Genomic DNA, 18,447 nt, shown 5'->3' with positions numbered 1-18,447 from the left:
AAAGTTCCCAGTGTTCTCATGTGCATCCTTTGTTATATGTGACTACTTATTTCACAGATGTTGAGTGAGGTTAAATGATTTGTCCATGTCACATAGCTATTCAGTGACAGATATGCAACTCTCTTTGCATAGATACATGGTACCTTTTCCTTTCATTTTAAGCTAATAACTCTAAATTTTGAGTTCTGTGTGGGGCTATCTGAATCCTAAAGCTGAAGTTACAAGCAGCTGGGTGCTCGTGGTGAAGCATTTCTCAAGTCCACAAACAGCTTTGGAGGCTACATAGCATATATTAAATATCCTTAATAGTATAAAGATTCTGAATCTGGAAATTAACATATTCAAGTAATGAAATTTGTTAAAACCAATTTGCTTTACTGTATATATACAGGGTTATAAAATAATGCATTAAAGAGATTTTTTTTGGTAAGATTTTAATGGAATAGTTACTTCTCTAACAGTAATTATAGGTGCCTTAACATATTTCTGCAGTTTTTCATTTTAGCCTGCAGTGCAGGATGCAGCATCCCTACGTGCTCTGCCCCCATCACCACACTGTGGTGGTGTTTTAGGTGCTGCATAAATATGAAGCAGGAAACTGTATGAGCCAAAAACTTGATGGCCCTATATAAAACATTTATAAATCATTATAAGTCAATCACTTGGGACACAGGGTCCAGTTTTCATGTTTATTATAATAAATGTCCAGTTTAACTGTAACCAAATTATTCTATGCTGTTGTTTCTTTTTGAGGCAAACTAAGGAGTTGTTAGTTGTCAAATGAAAATGAGAACTAGATGAAAATACAGTCTACCTTCTTTCCATAAAGTGTTAATAAGACTATTTTCATGGTGGTCTTATGTTTTATTAATCATAAATCAAGAAAAATGCAATTGTTTCTTAGAATTTTTGGTTATATTAATTGTCCCTATATTTCATTCAGGATGATGATCCTCCCAGTGAAGGACAAGTAATGAGGATTCCCCATAAAAAAATTCATGCAGATGCAATTCCTTCTCTTCTTGCTAAAGAAAACCAGGACTCTTTGGTTTCACCACAAGCAGCCTACCATTCAGAGGTACTTATTAACCTTAATGATTTTTGTTTTCTTTTGGTTTGATCTAAATACAGGAAAAATAACAAAATATTCCTACTTTTAGTGAAAGCATGCTAATTCTTCAACTTATTCAGGGGTCAACCTTTTAGTGACTTTAACCTGAAGTGCAAACTTTAGAGTTTTACAGTTGAAAGGAATTTAGGCCATCTGTTCCAGCCCTTTTGATCTACAGTTGAGAAAAACTGAAGCCCTTTTAAATGATTTGTGAGGATCATTCATTCATTCTTTCTTTCACAACCATTTACTGAATTTCTAGTATATGCCAGACATATAGTACCAGTGTCTGCAGTCTGGGTTGTTACCAAGATCAATGATCCTTATGAGTATGAGAACATTTTGTGAGTAGGCAAGCTAAGGCTTCAATAGAGTCATAGCATATTAAGGTGTTAAAAAGCTCAACAATTACAAGTACCCTGGAAAATTGATTCACAATAGAGAAGGTACTATTTATTGCATAACATTTTATATAGTGGTGGCAGAGTAATAGAAGCACTGTGAAATATTCCTAATTAATTTCTAGGAAAAATGTATCTGCCATCATTCTGAACTTAAGAGTCTCCAAAGGTTTTATTTTAATTGCAAAACAATCTTTTTCTATTTAAAAGCTATTAAAGTAATTAACATTCCTAAAGAAAAGTCAGATTAGGGACTTAGAGGAGATAGAAGCACACAAGAATTTGGGGAAATTTTAGAAAATCTTGAATGTTGAGCTAAGAAGTTGGATTTTATTTTATAGTTCAACAGAGCCATCAAAGATGTTTCAGCAGTGATTTCTTCATATACCCTAGTAAAAACACTTCGTTGAAATTAAACCCCATTTAAATGAGAAACACAAGAACGTTCAGATAATAGAATTTTTATTCAGTTCTGGATTAGTAAACTCAATATTTCTAAGTCACAAAATGTGGTAGTGATCAGATATATAATTTTTAATACAGAAAGAAAATAGAAATCATAATTTTCTTTTTAGTTTTTAGATTTTGTATATTTGATAAAGAAATATATTTGTACTTGTATACTTTCCCAGGTAAAAAAGCTTTATTAAATATGGTGAAATAGTCTTCTTCCACTTATATACTTATAAAAATGTAGTTATTTGGATAGGGGTAATGTTTATGTCACGTAAGGTATATTTTCCTCATCATACTTGTTTAACTATAAAGTTCACTCTAGCAAGTTCAGGCAGTTTTTATTAATGGAGAATGAAAGATAAATTTTCTGTTATTTTTATTTGAGGCTGTATGAATCATATGTAATGTGTGCCAGCATTTAGTTTAAATCATAAAATTTTTCTTAGATGTTTTGCTATTGAATTTGGAGTTGGAAAAATAGATAATGGTTACTTATCTTCCTAAAACATTAGTAACAAAGCCAATTGCTAGATGCCTGATTGAACTAACTTTTTAAGACTTTCAGTAGTGTGAGTGTGGCATCATAATAAGTACTTTCTAAAATATCTTTCAAGTAGCCAAGTGTCATGGATCATGATATTTGACTAATTTTTGCTGTTTTGACTTGAATTTAATATGGTGTTTTTAGCAATTGTTTCTGCCTTCCATAGGACTTGGAAAACAGTGCAGGTGGGCTTAGTGAAGGACAAAGGCCTGGGCTGACAGCAGCAGCAGAGAACAGCTTCCTGGGACGTTCTGTCTCTGTGCAGCCACCTGCCACTAATGTGGGGTCTTTGGGTCAAAAATGTGCTCCTAAACCACTATCTCAGCAATTTGACACAGTTACAGGTATGCACCAACACATTGCTTCTTTATATCATTTATTAGAATGCACTTGACTCCCATCACACTTTCTTTGTACTGTTTCCATGCTGAATGCTATATTCTGTCTTGTATAATAATTGTGGTCATGATCCTCATCTGAGTTAAGAAAATAGTGATTTTTAGGTGGAGGCAAAATTTCTTTATTAAAAAGGGTCTTCATTATTGAAAAGTTTAGTAATGACTTTTTTTTGTGGCCTATATACCAATATTTTACCAAACATGATTCAGGTATCAGTATAAGTATGTGAACCCTGTTGGGTGATGCATGGGATAATTTTGGTAATATGCATACATACACTTAATTTTTTTTAATAGTGATGTATTTATTTTACTGTGTATTAGAAAAATATAATTTAGAACACCAAAACTGTGACAGAACATATCTTGTTTGGGACTAGGTTAAATGAGATAATACTGTAGAAATTCATTCTTCACATTGTAAAAATTTCTGACACAGCGCTCAGTGCATTTGTGGCTATTTTAGAATCTTATTAGCAGACTCTCTGCTATAACACTTTGGAAATAAGAATAGAAGAGAGATTACTGATCACTAGCACATACAGTTGATTTTCATTATCTCTGGTAGTTATGTTCCATGGAGTCACCAGGAACACTGGATTAGTAAATACTGACCCATTGCTCTGAGGGGAAAATACAGGCCTGGTTCCTGCAAGCCTCTGAGGATAACATCTTTGTCCACTGATTGATATATAACCTGTGTTATGTGTAAAGAGATCTTATTATAATATATATTGTTGATGCATTAACCTTGAGATCTGGGTTCACAATACTGTAGCTTGTGCCTGAACAAAGCTTATCAAATCCAAGATTTTCTCTCTGAGGCCCGTCATACCTTTGTGCACTTAGGAAACCAGATAGCCCTTCAGCACTGTGACTGGGAGCCCCTGGAAACCACAGATCACCAACAAAAAGCATTTTTAAATGTGAACAGACAGTAAATATACAGCGAAAAGGACCCTTGTTTACAGTTATAAGAGCTGAAATAAGAAAACAGCATCACTTTGTTCAGCCTCAGCTGGTAAAATGTAAGTTGGGTGAGGCAAAAGTTTTTTGCTGGTCTGCACATGTCTGTGAATGACCACAAAAGCACTGTGACTATTGATTTTGGAGTTAGAAATAAATTTTATTGAGTAGATGAATTTATAAATATGGAATCAGCAAATTAATGAGGATCAAATATATTGTCATTTACTGATTTTTTTCCATGCCTATTGCTGGATTCTCTTAAGTGAGAAGAACTTCTGGAGTTATGCAAATTTTCCAGAAATCAGAAAAGGGAATGCATAAAGTTAGGAAAACATTGGCATGCAATGTTTAAAATCTCCATTTCATATTGAGCAAACACCTTTTATCTTTCAGAATTGAGAGAAATTCAAGACTAAATTTTCCAGGAGAATAAATGTAAGATTGGAGTTATTTCTCATTTTGTGCACATGGAGATAGAATTAAATGTTTTACAGGGTTTTTTTTTAAAGATTTTTTTTTTTAAATTTATTCATGAGAGACACAGAGAGAGAGAGAGAGAGGCAGAGACACAGGCAGAGGGAGAAGCAGGCTCCATGCAGGGAGCCTGACGTGGGACTCAGTCCCGGTCTCCAGGATCATGCCCTGGGCTGAAGGCGGGGCTAAACCGCTGAGCCACCCGGGATGCCCCCTTGCCTCTCTTTCTTTATCCTTTGCTTATATTTGTTTATAGCTAACTATGCAGATTGCAGTTAAACAGAATGAACACTAGGTGGCTCCTACAAATCACTTCAGAGCTGTAAGGTACTTGAGAAAAACTAGGTACTTGTTAGATTATTATAGAATAAAATACATAAAGTTATATCCTATTTAGTCCCTCCCTGTCCCTCTGGTAGCACCTAGCATATTGCCTACAGTACAGTGTATTTGTAATAGTAAGCACATTTTAGGTATTTATTTAACAGGAAAAAATAATAAGTTATGTGGCATAATACAAGGTCAGGCATATAGCAGAGTATGGCTAAGAATTTGGGCTTTTGAAGTTTCAGATATTAGTTTGCATTTCAGCTCTGTGTACTTTGAAGCAAGTAATTTAATATCTCTCAGCCCAAGCTTCTTCATCTATCAAGTAGGGATAATATTAGTGTATTAGTTATCCTTTGCTATTTAACAGATTACCCCACAATTTAGCAGCCAAAGACAGCAAACATTTATTATCTCACACAATTCTGAAAGTCACAAATATGGTTGTGGCTTAGCTAGGTAATTCTCAGGATCCCCCTTGAGCTTGTTTTCTGGGGCTGAGGTCATCTTAAGGCTTCCACCAGGGTTGGAGGATCTTTTTTTCCAGGCTCACTCAACATGGCTGCTGGCAGAAGGCCTCATTCCTCACTACAAAGAACCTTTTTTAGAACTGCCATGACAGCAGCTGGCTTCCCACAAAGATGATCTTAGAGAAAGTAAGCAATCAGGATGGAAACCTCAATGTCTTTTATAATTTAATATCAGAAGTGACATGCAATTGTTTATGCCACATCCTATCAGTAACACAGACCAATCCTGGAAAAATACTGTAGAGGACTGCAGAAAGGTGTGAATACCACGAGACAGGATTCGGGGAGCCATCTTGGAGGCTGGTTATCACAAATAGTGTCCACCGCTTAAGGTTATTAGGATTAGTAAATGACAATGCATATAAAGTAGTCAGCACAGTGCTTACTTAGCATATAGTGAGTGGTGTTCTCTTTAATAATACTCAGAGTATGTAAAAATGCCTTCTGACATGTATTTAAGAGAAATGGAAACTATTCACAGTTACCTAAAAAGACTATGCCCTAGAGAACTAATACCATGTGTCATTATTTCTGCTGGTGGCTAATTTCATGCCTTTTATATTGATTTTGTTGTTGTTGTTAGAGACAGAGTGCGGGGGAGGGACAGAGGTTAGAGGGAGAGAGAGAATCTTAAGTAGGCTTCATGCTCAGCATAGAGATTGATGCAGGACTCGATCCCACGACCCTGAGATCATGACCTGAGCCAAAATCAAGAGTTGGATGCTTAACTGACTGAGCCACCCAGGTGCCCTATATTGATTTTTTAATAACTATCTATAGAGGCTCATCACCTCTTACCTTGCATCTTCCCACCTCTGTTCATTGTCAGTAAGTATCCTGTTTGCAACCTATATTTCCCTAGCACCCTTCCTAATCCTGAGGCACTCAGTTTGGGTTGAATAACAAAAAGATGCAAAATTAGCTTTGAAGAGTTGTCTTAAGAATCCTAATATGTAAACTGGTATTTTTGAATGAATTGTGAGGACTCTAGAATACACTTTGAATTATAGCTCTCATTTATTCAGAAAACTTATATTGAGTACCTATTATGTATCTGGTACTATATTATATTAGTACAATGTTAGGGACTTAAGATACAGAGACGCTAGACATCTGCTCTCAAGGAATTTTACAAACTACTGTAGGAGAAATACAAAAAAGGTAATATAATACTGTGCGATTAGTACAATGCAGACTGCTGTGGGAGTGCAGGGGAGGACTGTACCTACACATGTGGGCTCCGGGAAGGTTTCCTACAAGTCAATATGAAATTGAATCTTAATGGTGGAGCATGTTCCAGTTTGTACAGTTACTTATTGATTTAGAAAATATTTTTTGACTGTTTGCTATGCTCTAAGTATACTCTAAGGACTAGGAATATAAAACCTATTAAGGCCTTATCCATAATGGATTTTTTCTCTAGTAGAAGTAATAAACAAGAGGACACAAACATGCAATAAATTGTTCTAGTTGTAGGATGGGGTACAGGTCACTTGTACCTGCAGAGAGCAATCAAAAAAGACTTCATACATTAGAGGAGGCTTATTTGAAATGGATTCTCCAAGATGAATAGATGTTTGCCATGTAGTAAATGAGGAGAGACCTTGCAGGCTGAATATGCAATGAAACAAGGGGAAAAAGTAAAAAAATAGCAAGACTTAACTAGGGAGATATAAGTACTTAATCAATGAGCTAGAGCTTAGGATGCAATAAGATTGGAGTAGTTAGCAGAAACTAGGTCCTAAAAAGTCCTGGATAATATATGAAATAGTTTTTGAATTTACTCTAACATGATAGGGATCCATTTATATGCCAAACGGAAGATAATGCCAATCTTATTTTATATTTATATCCATGGAAAATTCAGTCTTGAATTTCTGTCAATTCTGAATGTTTTGTGATATTCTCAGATTCATTAAGGGTTGTAAGTAAATGCCTGATATGATCATATTTGCCTTTTATTTAGCGAGATCATCTAAGGTGTACAGCGTGATGAGTAGATTGGAAAGGATTAAGACTGGAGGCAAGGAGCCTGATTGGACAGGTAACAGGTGTTACAGAAAAGCTGGTGAACCATTATTATGCTACAATGAGGAAATGTAAAAAGGGGGATTGGAAAGACAAGGAGGAGAATGGACAAGACTTGGTTTGAAAATGAGAGGAGCAAAAGAAAGTCCATCCATATGGTTCAATAGATGGAATTTCCATTCACTAAGAAAGAGGGAATATGGAGAAAGGATAGAATTAGGAGGACATAAGGATGAATGGAGTTTTAAGCACATAGAATTTTAGGCACCTTTGGGTTTCATACAAATGGAGAAGTCTATTTTTGTGACAAACCTGAAGCTGCTGCTTGCACTGGCAATTTTGAGTGGATTTAGTCTTCTCTAAAAGTCTTAGTTTCTAAGTCTAAGGTTCCTTTTTCATTGCATAAGTCTCTAGAAGAGTAAAGTTATGGATTTCAAGTTATTATGAATTTGATGTGGATGATATAATAGTTACAAAGAGTGAAGTTACATTATACAGACAAGACTCCCACATTCAATGAGCATACTTTATAGAAGTCACACTATTGTGTTGAGCAAATTTAGCATTGTTACCATGACTGTCAAGGAATTCTTTCCTGATCCTTTATCACTAGGTTAGATACCTGTCATATGTGCTCTCTGTATAGTTCTCTAATGTTGCCTGCCTAATGTTGCTTTTGTTACACTAATCTGTAATCTCACTTGAGGGTAGTAGGGACTTTATCTTGTTTACTGTCCTATCCTGTTGTCAAGCAGTTTGTAGCATCTAGGACATAGTAAATATATGTTAAATGATAGGGTGTTATATGAGTTGAAAGCTACTTTTTGAATGCTTTGGGGAAAAATTTGATTATATACTTTCTGGGTTTTTACATTTAGATCTTTTTGTTTATTTATTTTTAAAGATTTACTTATTCATGAGAGACAGAGAGAGAGGCAGAGACCCAGGCAGAGGGAGAAGCAGGCTTCTCACAGGGAGCCTGATGCGGGGACTTGATCCCGGATCCTGGGATCATCCCCTGAGCTGAAGGCAGATGCTCAACTGCTGAGCCACCCAGGCGTCCCTACATTTAGATATTTATCAAAATTTATTTCATGTCTTTTTAATTAATTTTTTCTTTATACTTATATATTAACCACATATAATTTCACATAAAACAAAATGTGATTATATCATACATTAAACTATAAACAATTTTTTTGGAGTGTCTTCTGTCTATTCATTTGTCCTCACATTTTCTTCTATTTCATATTATGCCTTACTCCAGCTAACTCATACTAAGATTCTGGCATGTAATCTTCCTGTTTTTGATCATGGACATACTCACATGTATAATATACATGATAGATACATATGATGTGTGTGTGCGCTGTTATTTTACAAGCTGATATCATATAATGCCTACCTGCCTGCATTTGTTTTTGCATAGTAAATCCTGTAGAAATTACACGTCTCTGATTGCATTTGAGTATATATGTCTTCTTATGTTTGTTACCCATTTGGATTTGCTCTTCTGTGAATTACCTTTTAAGTTTTTTCCCCATCTGTTAAGGTTCTAAATTTTTCTTATAATTTTATAAGAACTATTTCTATGTTTTATTTTTTTATTTTTATTTATTTTATTTTTAAAATTTCTATATTTTAGATGTTTTCTATCATCTATATTGCAAATATCTTTTTCCAAATTTGAACTGAATTCATTGACATTATTTATAATCTTTCTTTGCCATATAGTTAAAAGAATTTTATATAGTTATTTCTTTTATACTTTATGTGTTTTTATGACTTGATTAGGTTTCTCCTAACACAAGTTTATACCTGTAGTCTCATAGGTTTTCTTGCAAGATCTTCATTATTTAGTATATATTTATATTTAAGTCTATGTGGAATTTACTTTTGCAAATTGTGTCAGGTAAAAGTCCAATATGATTTTCTTCCACATAAATAGTTGGGCCAGCATCAGCTAATATATAAACTGTTTTCCTTCCCACTGAATTAAAATATCAATATTAAAATATTGATATTAAAATATCAATTTGGGGGATCCCTGGGTGGCTCAGCAGTTTAGCACCTCCCTTTGGCCCAGGGCGCGATCCTGGAGTCCCGGGATCGAGTCCCACGTCAGGCTCCTGGCATGGAGCCTGCTTCTCCTTCCTCCTGTGTCTCTGCCTCTCTCTCTCTCTCTCTACGTCTATCATAAATAAATAAATAAATATTTAAAAAAATAAAAAATAAAATATCAATTTGTATACTATTCTCATAGATATAGGAGTATTTTCTGGATTCTTTATTATAAGTATTCTGGATTCTCTATAATCTTACACATATCAGACTATTGTGTCTTTATGGCACATTCTATTATCTGACAGGGCAAGGTTCCCCTTCAAAAATTTTTTCATACTTTGGTTGGCAGGTTTCAGACATTTATTCCATATAAACTCTAAAACTATTTTTTTTTATTAAAAATTGTCCTAGGGCAGCCTGGGTGGCTAGCGGTTTAGCGCCACCTTCAGCCCAGGGCCTGATCTTGATGACCCGGGATTGAGTCCCAGGTAAGGCTCCCTGCATGGAGCCTGCTTCTCCCTCTGCCTGTGTCTCTGCCTCTCTATCTCTCTCTCCCTGTGTCTCTCATGAATAAATAAAATCTTTAAAAAAAAATCCTAATTGGAATTGTACTATTAATTAATATTGGAAGAATTAATATTTTTATAGTATGTCTTACTATTCATATCTTGTTTGTTCACATCAATATGTTTTAATAATTTATTCATGTGGATTCTATTCTTTTCTTAATTTTATTTTTAAATTATTTTAAAGTTTTAATCACTGTCCATAAAGGATTATTTTTCCATTTTTAGGTGTGTACTGGAATAATATAGAGAAAAACCAATGATTTTTATATATTTACCTAGTATTCAGTCACATTACTTAATTATCTTAATTCTCATAGAGTTATATTTCCTCACTAGAGTATCTTGGTTTTTCTAGATATGTAACCTTATGATCAGCACAGAATTTTTAATATCTTCTCTTTTAACATTATATTTGCTAATTTTTTTATCTTAATTCATTTGCCAGTCTTAGGAAAATCTTGGAAAAGTGACATATGAATAGAATAGGATATATGAGAGTATAGAGAAGCCAATATATAAGGCCTGGAACAATAGTTAATCTGAAAGATGCATATTATTACCATTATTAACGATATTATGCTAGATAATTAAATGAGAATAAAATAGGTGATAAAAATTTGAGAAATTGTAGAGATTGAATCTGGAAATATAAAAATTAAAACTCAAGGTATATAATTTATTTTATGTAAAACTCACCTAAAAATAGAGATTAACATAAAAGAACAGAGGGTATTTATTTGTTATACCTAAGATATTGTCAATACACTGACTTTTTTTTTAAGAGAGGGAGTGGTGGGAGGGAGAATCAAAATTTTTTTAAGGTTTTATTTATTTATTTGAAAGAGAGAGAGAGAGAGCACAAGCAGGAGGAGCAGCAGGCAGAGGGAGAGGGAGAAGCAGGCTCTCCACTGAGCAGGGAGCCTGATGTGAGGCTTGATTCCAGGACCTTGGGACCATGACCCAAGCCAAAGGCCAGATGCTTAGCCAACTGAGCTGCCCAGGTACCCCAGAGAGACTATCTTAAGTAGGCTCTACACCCAGCATGGAGCCTGACAGAGGGCTCAGTCTCAAAATCCTGACATCATGACCTGAGCCAAAATTAAGAGGTAGATGCTTAACCAATTGAGCCATGCAAGCACCCCCTACAATGACTTCTTTTTTTAAATACACTGACTTTAAATGGAAAATATTTATGATGTCTTTAAGCTATTTATTTTTATTTTTATTTATTTATGATAGTCACACAAAGAGAGAGAGAGAGAGAGAGAGAGGCAGAGACACAGGCAGAGGGAGAAGCAGGCTCCATGCACCGGGAGCCCGACGTGGGACTTGATCCCGGGTCTCCAGGATCACGCCCTGGGCCAAAGGCAGGCGCTAAACCGCTGCGCCACCCAGGGATCTCTATGATGTCTTGAAAATATTATTTCATTTAAAATGATTTGTTTAGGTATAATGCTTCAGATCTACATCTATTTCTATTGGCTACAGTGAGATATACTATATTTGTATATATACAGTATATACAAATTTTTTTTTTTTTTTTTGCCAAAATGCCAAATTACCTTTATTTTGTTGAGATCTTAACAATATAAAAAAGTTTACATTTCTTCATGGTCATATCTTTATCCAACTTTTCAAAGATTCAATAGTAGAAACAGCCAAATGCCGCTACAACACAGAATAAACTGTCATTCATGAAAATATCATGAGTGTAGTTGTCAGTGTCAGCATCCCAGAAACAGCGAGCAGCCATGAATACTCCTTCACCTCTTTGTTCTCCAATCACTACTTGTACCACCATTTTATATCGGTCAAATCCCATTTCTTTTAATTTGTCTTTAATGATTTCTGATAAACGTTTTGTGAGCTGAGGCATTTCTTCTGGAGAGTATTCCGCATTTGCCAGCTCCTCCTTAAGCACGGCATGGATACAGTCTTTAACCACAGAGGGTCTGAACCTTTGCTGGAAAACAGGCCGCAGACTGTAGGTGTTCTCGGGCTCTCCCGAGTTCTTCTCAGCCCCCGGCCGCGCGGCGGCGGCGCCCACCGAGAAGGACGCCCCGGCCGAGGCAGCCATGGCCGCGCTCCAGCTCCAGTATATACAAATTTTATATACTGTGGTATATATTTAAAAGGTGACCATTAATTAGGAAAAACAAAATTTTCCTAGAAATATTTCAGTAGGAATATAAAATAAATGACTGGGAGTTGGAAAATGAAGATTCTAATTCCTCTGCTTTTTGGATAGTTAACTTCCCTGAGCCTTAACTTTGTCAGTAAACGATAGTTATAAAACTATCTGACCTGCCTACTTATAGAATGTTTATAATAGTTAAATTAAATGACAACGTATGTGAAAGTGTATGGAGTATAAGGTGCAATATAAATGTACCATGATATTAGATAGATAGCTCTGCTCTTATTGCCTTCTTTTTATTGATTTGATTGAGATGCCATTTGGATGAAAAAAAGAAGAACTTGATCACTTGAAGAAAAATATCTACAGAATAAAGCTAAGCAATACTAACATTTTCTAGCTAGGAAATTGCCCCTTGCTTTCACATTACATTTTAGACATAAAGTTATGTGTTGGCTCTTACTGATAGAAAAAAGTAAGGTGAAATCTTAGGAGTTGGAGTTTAGGAGTTGGATTTGGTGTAGACTGCATGAAAGACTTGTTGATTGGAACCTTAGAATAATCCATAGAGTTGTTGGAACATAGGTATTTTTTGCATCCTCTACATGCTTTGGTTTTAATTGTAATGAAGACTTGGTACCAGATTATTTTGGTTAAAGTACATTGCTACTTCTTATTCAGCAATGAGAAATATTGGTAATTTTAGTCAATTACTTGTTCTTTTTCTAAGATAAGTAATTAATTTTAACTTTTTTTTGTTTATATATTTGATAACAGGTGCTGGTTATGAAGATTCATGTGCTAGTCATGGTCCAATGAGTTTGGAAGAATTGGAGTTTCAGCCAAATTCCAACCTTGCTCTTCCCACAACACTTCTGACAGCACAAGAAAACGATGTTAAATTATCAGGAGCAGCTGAAGATATTCATCAGGTACCAAATTAATGTACTTTACTTAACAGAGAATGCTAATAATATTGTCTTAGCATGGTGTACTGTCAAGAGCATAGTCTTTGGAGCCATGCTTCCTTTATTTACTAACTCACACCTGGATAACGAATCTTATTAGCTCTTAGGATTCTAGCTGTGACCTTGAATATATAGCCTTTTTCTAAGCCTCGGTATCCTCATCTTTATTTTAAAGATTAAAAATAACATATATAAAATGCTTGTCACTAGTTAGGTAGCTGTTATTTTTTTTTTTATTTATGATAGTCACACAGAGAGAGAGAGAGAGGCAGAGACATAGGCAGAGGGAGAAGCAGGCTCCATGCACCGGGAGCCCGACGTGGGATTCAATCCCGGGTCTCCAGGATCGTGCCCTGGGCCAAAGGCAGGCGCCAAACCGCTGCGCCACCCAGGGATCCCTGTTATTATTTATACTTTGGATCACCATGCAATATTGGGCTCAGTAAATTGTGCATAGTGGGTACTCAAGAATTATTTATTATATTAAAATTTGTAAAGGTTGTTAACATGGATAAGAAATTTCATACTGAGTTAGGCCAATGGCCCATGTGATCTTGTATACTGAAAAAAATAGATTAATTACTCTTCAATGTGTAAAGAAATGTTCATATTATTCAAGACAGTTTTGTATCTGTGTAATAGCAATGGATTTCTCATGGTAGATTAATTTATTCCCTAAGTGTTTATTGCATGGAATTGTATAGCATTGTATGGTGTTGGTACTACTGGTTGCAGCCTCAGGAGTTTCCTGGGTAAAGTTCAAAACTGGCTTCCTATGCATGGAGAGCAAGAGGAGACCAAATAAAGACACAGACCACTTCAGATTGGTGGTGGCAGGTTTAATAAGCAAGGGAACTTACTTAGGAGACTTGTCTTAGGCAGCTGTAAGACAAGTAGATCTCTGTACCCACCCACCAGAATAAAAACTTATATGGAAGCCTTAATTTGGTTTAGTCAGGTATTAAGTCTAGAAGGTCTCATAACACCTTACTCTCTTAAGACTATGTCCTTAAAACTACTTCTAGTATGGAAATAGTAGGTGGAACGTACATTCCAAAGACAGGGAGAGAGCAAGGAGCCTCTGATTGCCTGAGTTCAGCTTGTGGATCAACCAGTCATTGATAAGAATCCAAAGATAGCTTTTTAAATTCCTGTTAAAGTATATCCGATAGCTGTTTTCAGAACTCATTCATAATTAGGCCCATAAGGCAGGAAAAGGAAGAAAGAAAATGGCTTCACAATTTGTGATGTGTGATTGTAAAAGAATGTGTGACTGTGGTCAATTTCAAGTTTATTTTAAGTTATAGGTAAGGAAGAGAGGGGATGGGGGTTATGGTGGAATATACATTTCTTATTTTTTTTTTTATTTATTTTTTAATTTTTTATTTATTTATGATAGTCACAGAGAGAGAGAGAGAGGCAGAGACACAGGCGGAGGGAGAAGCAGGCTCCATGCACCGGGAGCCTGATGTGGGATTCGATCCCGGGTCTCCAGGATCGCGCCCTGGGCCAAAGGCAGGCGCCAAACCGCTGCGCCACCCAGGGATCCCGGAATATACATTTCTTGAAAGGCAAAGGAGGGTAACAATACCTACTCCTGCTTGTGAGAATTAAATGATATTACTAAATATAAAAGCTCTTTGAAAATTGCAGTGCATTATGCAGATTTTCATTTTATGTAAAAGTGGTTATGTGGGAGAGCTTACAAGCAAATTAAGTTTTTAACCTGTCTAAATCCATCATGTATATGTATCTAGAATAGTTTGATTTATAAGGAGCTCTGAATTCTCTAGTGAAAATAGAAATGATTTGAATATTTGAAATCTGTATATTACCCAAATCTTCTAAAGATTTTATTTCCAATATCTTTTCATTAGTAATATGTACTCTATCACGCATTTAGCAATTAGAAGATATGTATAGTATTCAAATTTTAGAAACATCTAAATTTTATTGCTCAAAAATCTTTAAAGTAACTTAAAAAGCAATGACTATGTCTTAAATTCTTTAGTACCAACAAAAACATGACCAAGAACATACGCAAGTTGAACATAAGCCAGCACAAAGTCGTTTAATACGTGTAAGAAATAAATCTGATACTTCGTTTTCACAGCAACAAGGTAAGATTTGTTTTCTTGTGATGTAATAGTTTGATTCTTGTCCTGATATTGAATAAGTATAAATGAGAATATTTTTATATACATCTTATTCTTGTCTGTAGGTATTTTGTTTTTTCTTAGTCTACTGGGATAAAGAATTTGGTATCATATTTGACTGTATGTGTGTTCTTTTTACCAATAAACACTATTTCTAATGGATTTTTTAAACTCTTAGGTAGTGTTTTTCCTTTATTGTTATTTTTAAATTTTATTTAAATTTAATTAACATATAATGTATTATTGGTTTCAGAGGTAGAGGTCAGTGATTCATCAGTCTAATACAACACCCAGTGCACATTACATCATGTGCCTTCCTTAATGTTCATCACATAGTGTTTTTCCTTTAATCTTACCTTTTGGTTCTTGTATAATTAAATGCCCTTTTATCTACTGATAGGTCTGTATCTGTGTCCTAGTTGTCTGTTTTAAATTATAATAGAATAAAGGCAGGAGCTATGGCTATAAAGGTGCTTTGTAAAGGCTATTTAGTGTGGGTAAAGTTAACCAATAAGCACAATGTAAAAAAAACCAAAGGACTCTCATATTAAATTCTATTAATATGAATGACTTTTTCTATACTGTTGTTTGATTATCAAAGTTGTGTGGTTGAACTTCATCTCTACAATAAGCATCCCAACATTTTGATGTTGCCTTTTGTTTCTGAAAGACTGTTGGCTTTGTGCTTTATTTACTTTCCTGCTTCTTAGTCATTTAAATTTAATATAACCTAAATTATGAAATTTGGCAGTAGAAATTAAGGTATCTTCTGTTTTAAAACTTTATTTCCACAATCTAGGAAAAAGTGTTAGGAATGTTTTGGGCAGTAGAATGTTTTTCTTTGCTTTTATAATTGTGATTTTTATCTCATTTATTGAATGCCAATATAATTGCTAATGTAACTCTGCATTTAGTTTTATAGGGAAGACCTAAATGAGGAATTACTCAAGATAATTATTAAAATTATGGCATGTAATGTTTAGGTTTTTACTTTTCTGTTTTCTGTTCCTCTCTTGCTCTAACTTCTTAGAACTTTGCTGTCCTGACCACCTTTTCAACCCAACTATAATACAGTAGTGTTAATATTGTATTTTAGAATCCCATGGAAACTTACCTGTAAAATTCTTATAGTATTTAAAAATTAATCATGACACTATATAGATATGATCAAATGAATATTTCTAAGATAATATCAGGACTGCTTGATGTCCTTCTACTGAGTACTGTTACCATTTTATAGTCAAAGACTATATTTAAGTTGGGTTTAAAAATTGTAATTTCTTAAAATTATTAATAATTTTTTTCTTTTGGGAGGATATTATATGTAATAAAATGGTCATTTTTCTCAGCTGATAGGAAAATTTATTTGGTAAGATTTTAAAGTTATCTCTTTAGGAGAGTGACATTGTTTTCGGTTCCACATATATGAATGTCTGGCCACAAGATGGCAATAGTTAAATTCTTGTTGACTTACAACAAAATGTCATTAAGTACAATGTCATTAAATAGTATCTAATTAACATATAATAAGTCAATAGAAATCATAAGAAGAATAAAAGAAACCAAGGTGTTGGCCAGTTAAAGGAAGTTTTATTTAGAAAGAGTTTAGAACAGTTGGACTTAATATATATAATTTTTTAATTTAACTTAATATGTAATACAAAAGTTCGGAGAGCAGACCTATATCAGCTTTGACTGAGACAAATAAATACTCAGTGAGTTATAAATAGAACATTTTAAAATAGAAGCCAAGTGTTTCACTCTATAATTGATACATATCTCCATACTGAATATTTTTTGAATGAATATGATTGCATTGGCAAATATAGTCAGTTATGACTTTTTTCCCATAAATTTTGTGGGCTTTATTTTTTTTCTCTGATGAAACTCTACGACATTGCCAAATGTTTCAGAGAATAGGAGAGTTAGAGTGCCAAAATAATCCTTGAGGGCTCTCAGGACTTTGGGTGACCTTGAAGGAATTCAATCCTATCTCTTATATAGAGACCTTGAAGATATGAAGGAAATTCACCTTATCACAAGGGAATCAAAACCACATCTTTTTTTGAGAGACAAATACTTCTAAGAATACTTGAACCCCAAATTATGACTGTTATAGGGGAAAGAATCATGTATTTCACTTTGAAATGTGTAGTAGTTTAATATTTATATATAAAGAATCAAGCAGTTCACTAACAGAAACAGTTCTTTCAATGACCAAGATTTGGTAGGACATGGGTCCTAGCACTGTGCTTCCAAGAAATATGTAAAATCCTTGTTTTTTCTTCCCCTTTGATTATGACTTTCAGGTTTTAATATAAAAGAGAGAAACTGAATTGATCTGACAGATGACTATCTTTGGAATATAAGAGTGAAACTCTTTCATTTGGTATTGAATTCATTGGATATATTTTTGACCACATGATACCACTTATCTGATTCTATGTCCTGATTAATGGTTTTATAGTGAAAACAACCATTTAAGTGATTTTAATGAGTCATTTTATTTTTTTTCCTTTTTACTGTACAAGTTAACTTTTACTGTATCTTCTACTGTGCAAGTTAACTTTCTTTCATATTAATGAGACTAGTTTTAAATCCACTTGTTTGTTATAAACCAGGAACAATTAAATTCTATGAAGTAATGTATTAAAATAGTTCCTTTTATTTTTTAATTTTTTATATTCTATCAGTATCTTTTTTTAAAATTTGAATATAGTTGACACACAGTGTTACATTAGTTTTCTGGGTACAACATAGTGATTTGACAAGTTTATACATTGATGCTGTGCTCATCACAGGGGTAGCTGCTATCTATCATCATACAACATTGTTACAGTATCACTGATTATATTCCTTATGTTGTACTTTTTGTTCCTGTGACTTATTCATTCCATAACTGGAAGCCTGTATCTTCCACTTCCCTTCACTTGTTTTACCTATCTCCTCCAGGCCCTTCCCTCTAGCAACCATCAGTTTATTCTCTGTATTTATAGGTTTGATTCTGCTTTTGGTTTGTTTATTCATTTGTTTTATTTTTTTTAGCTTACACATAAGATTGAAATCATATGGTATTTGTCTTTCTCAATCTGACTTACTTCACTTAGCATAATACCCTTTAGGTCCATCCATGTTGTTTCAGATAGCACAACCTTACCTCTTTTTATGACTGTGTAATATTCCTGTGGGATATGTGTGTGTGTGTGTGTGTGTGTGTGCGTGCGTGCATGCATGCCTGCATGCATGCATATCACATCTTCCAATCCACTTTAAGTTGCTTCCATGTCTTGGCTACTGTAAATAATGCTGCAATAA

At 34.4% G+C, this 18,447-nt stretch overlaps 2 protein-coding genes across 3 annotated transcripts in view; one reads left to right on the top strand and one right to left on the bottom strand.

Moving 5' to 3' along the window:
* The window catches only part of KIAA0586 (KIAA0586 ortholog), a 110,497-nt gene that overhangs the window by 60,882 nt on the left and 31,168 nt on the right, over positions 1–18,447 (top strand). For both annotated transcript variants that reach the window (XM_041759860.1, XM_041759861.1), the window contains 4 exons: positions 944–1,078; positions 2,679–2,856; positions 12,786–12,940; positions 14,988–15,096. In XM_041759860.1, the coding sequence (XP_041615794.1) occupies positions 944–1,078; positions 2,679–2,856; positions 12,786–12,940; positions 14,988–15,096 (577 nt within the window). The remainder of the gene's footprint in view (positions 1–943; positions 1,079–2,678; positions 2,857–12,785; positions 12,941–14,987; positions 15,097–18,447) is intronic.
* Positions 11,399–11,959, bottom strand: LOC121493712 (dynein light chain Tctex-type protein 2B). Its single transcript, XM_041759862.1, has one exon. The coding sequence runs from the start codon at positions 11,946–11,948 to the stop codon at positions 11,514–11,516; it is 435 nt and encodes a 144-aa protein (XP_041615796.1). The 5' UTR covers positions 11,949–11,959; the 3' UTR covers positions 11,399–11,513.

The sequence above is a fragment of the Vulpes lagopus genome, chromosome 6 (assembly GCF_018345385.1).
Source record: "Vulpes lagopus strain Blue_001 chromosome 6, ASM1834538v1, whole genome shotgun sequence".
NCBI classification, from domain to species: domain Eukaryota; kingdom Metazoa; phylum Chordata; class Mammalia; order Carnivora; family Canidae; genus Vulpes; species Vulpes lagopus.
The sequence above is the reverse complement of the archived record's forward strand: the minus strand, read 5'-3'. Positions and strand labels throughout refer to the sequence as shown.

What these genes read in the sequence shown, in the direction of transcription:
- LOC121493712 (XM_041759862.1), bottom strand. Translation starts at nt 11,948, where the DNA reads ATGGCTGCCTCGGCCGGGGCGTCCTTCTCGGTGGGCGCCGCCGCCGCG.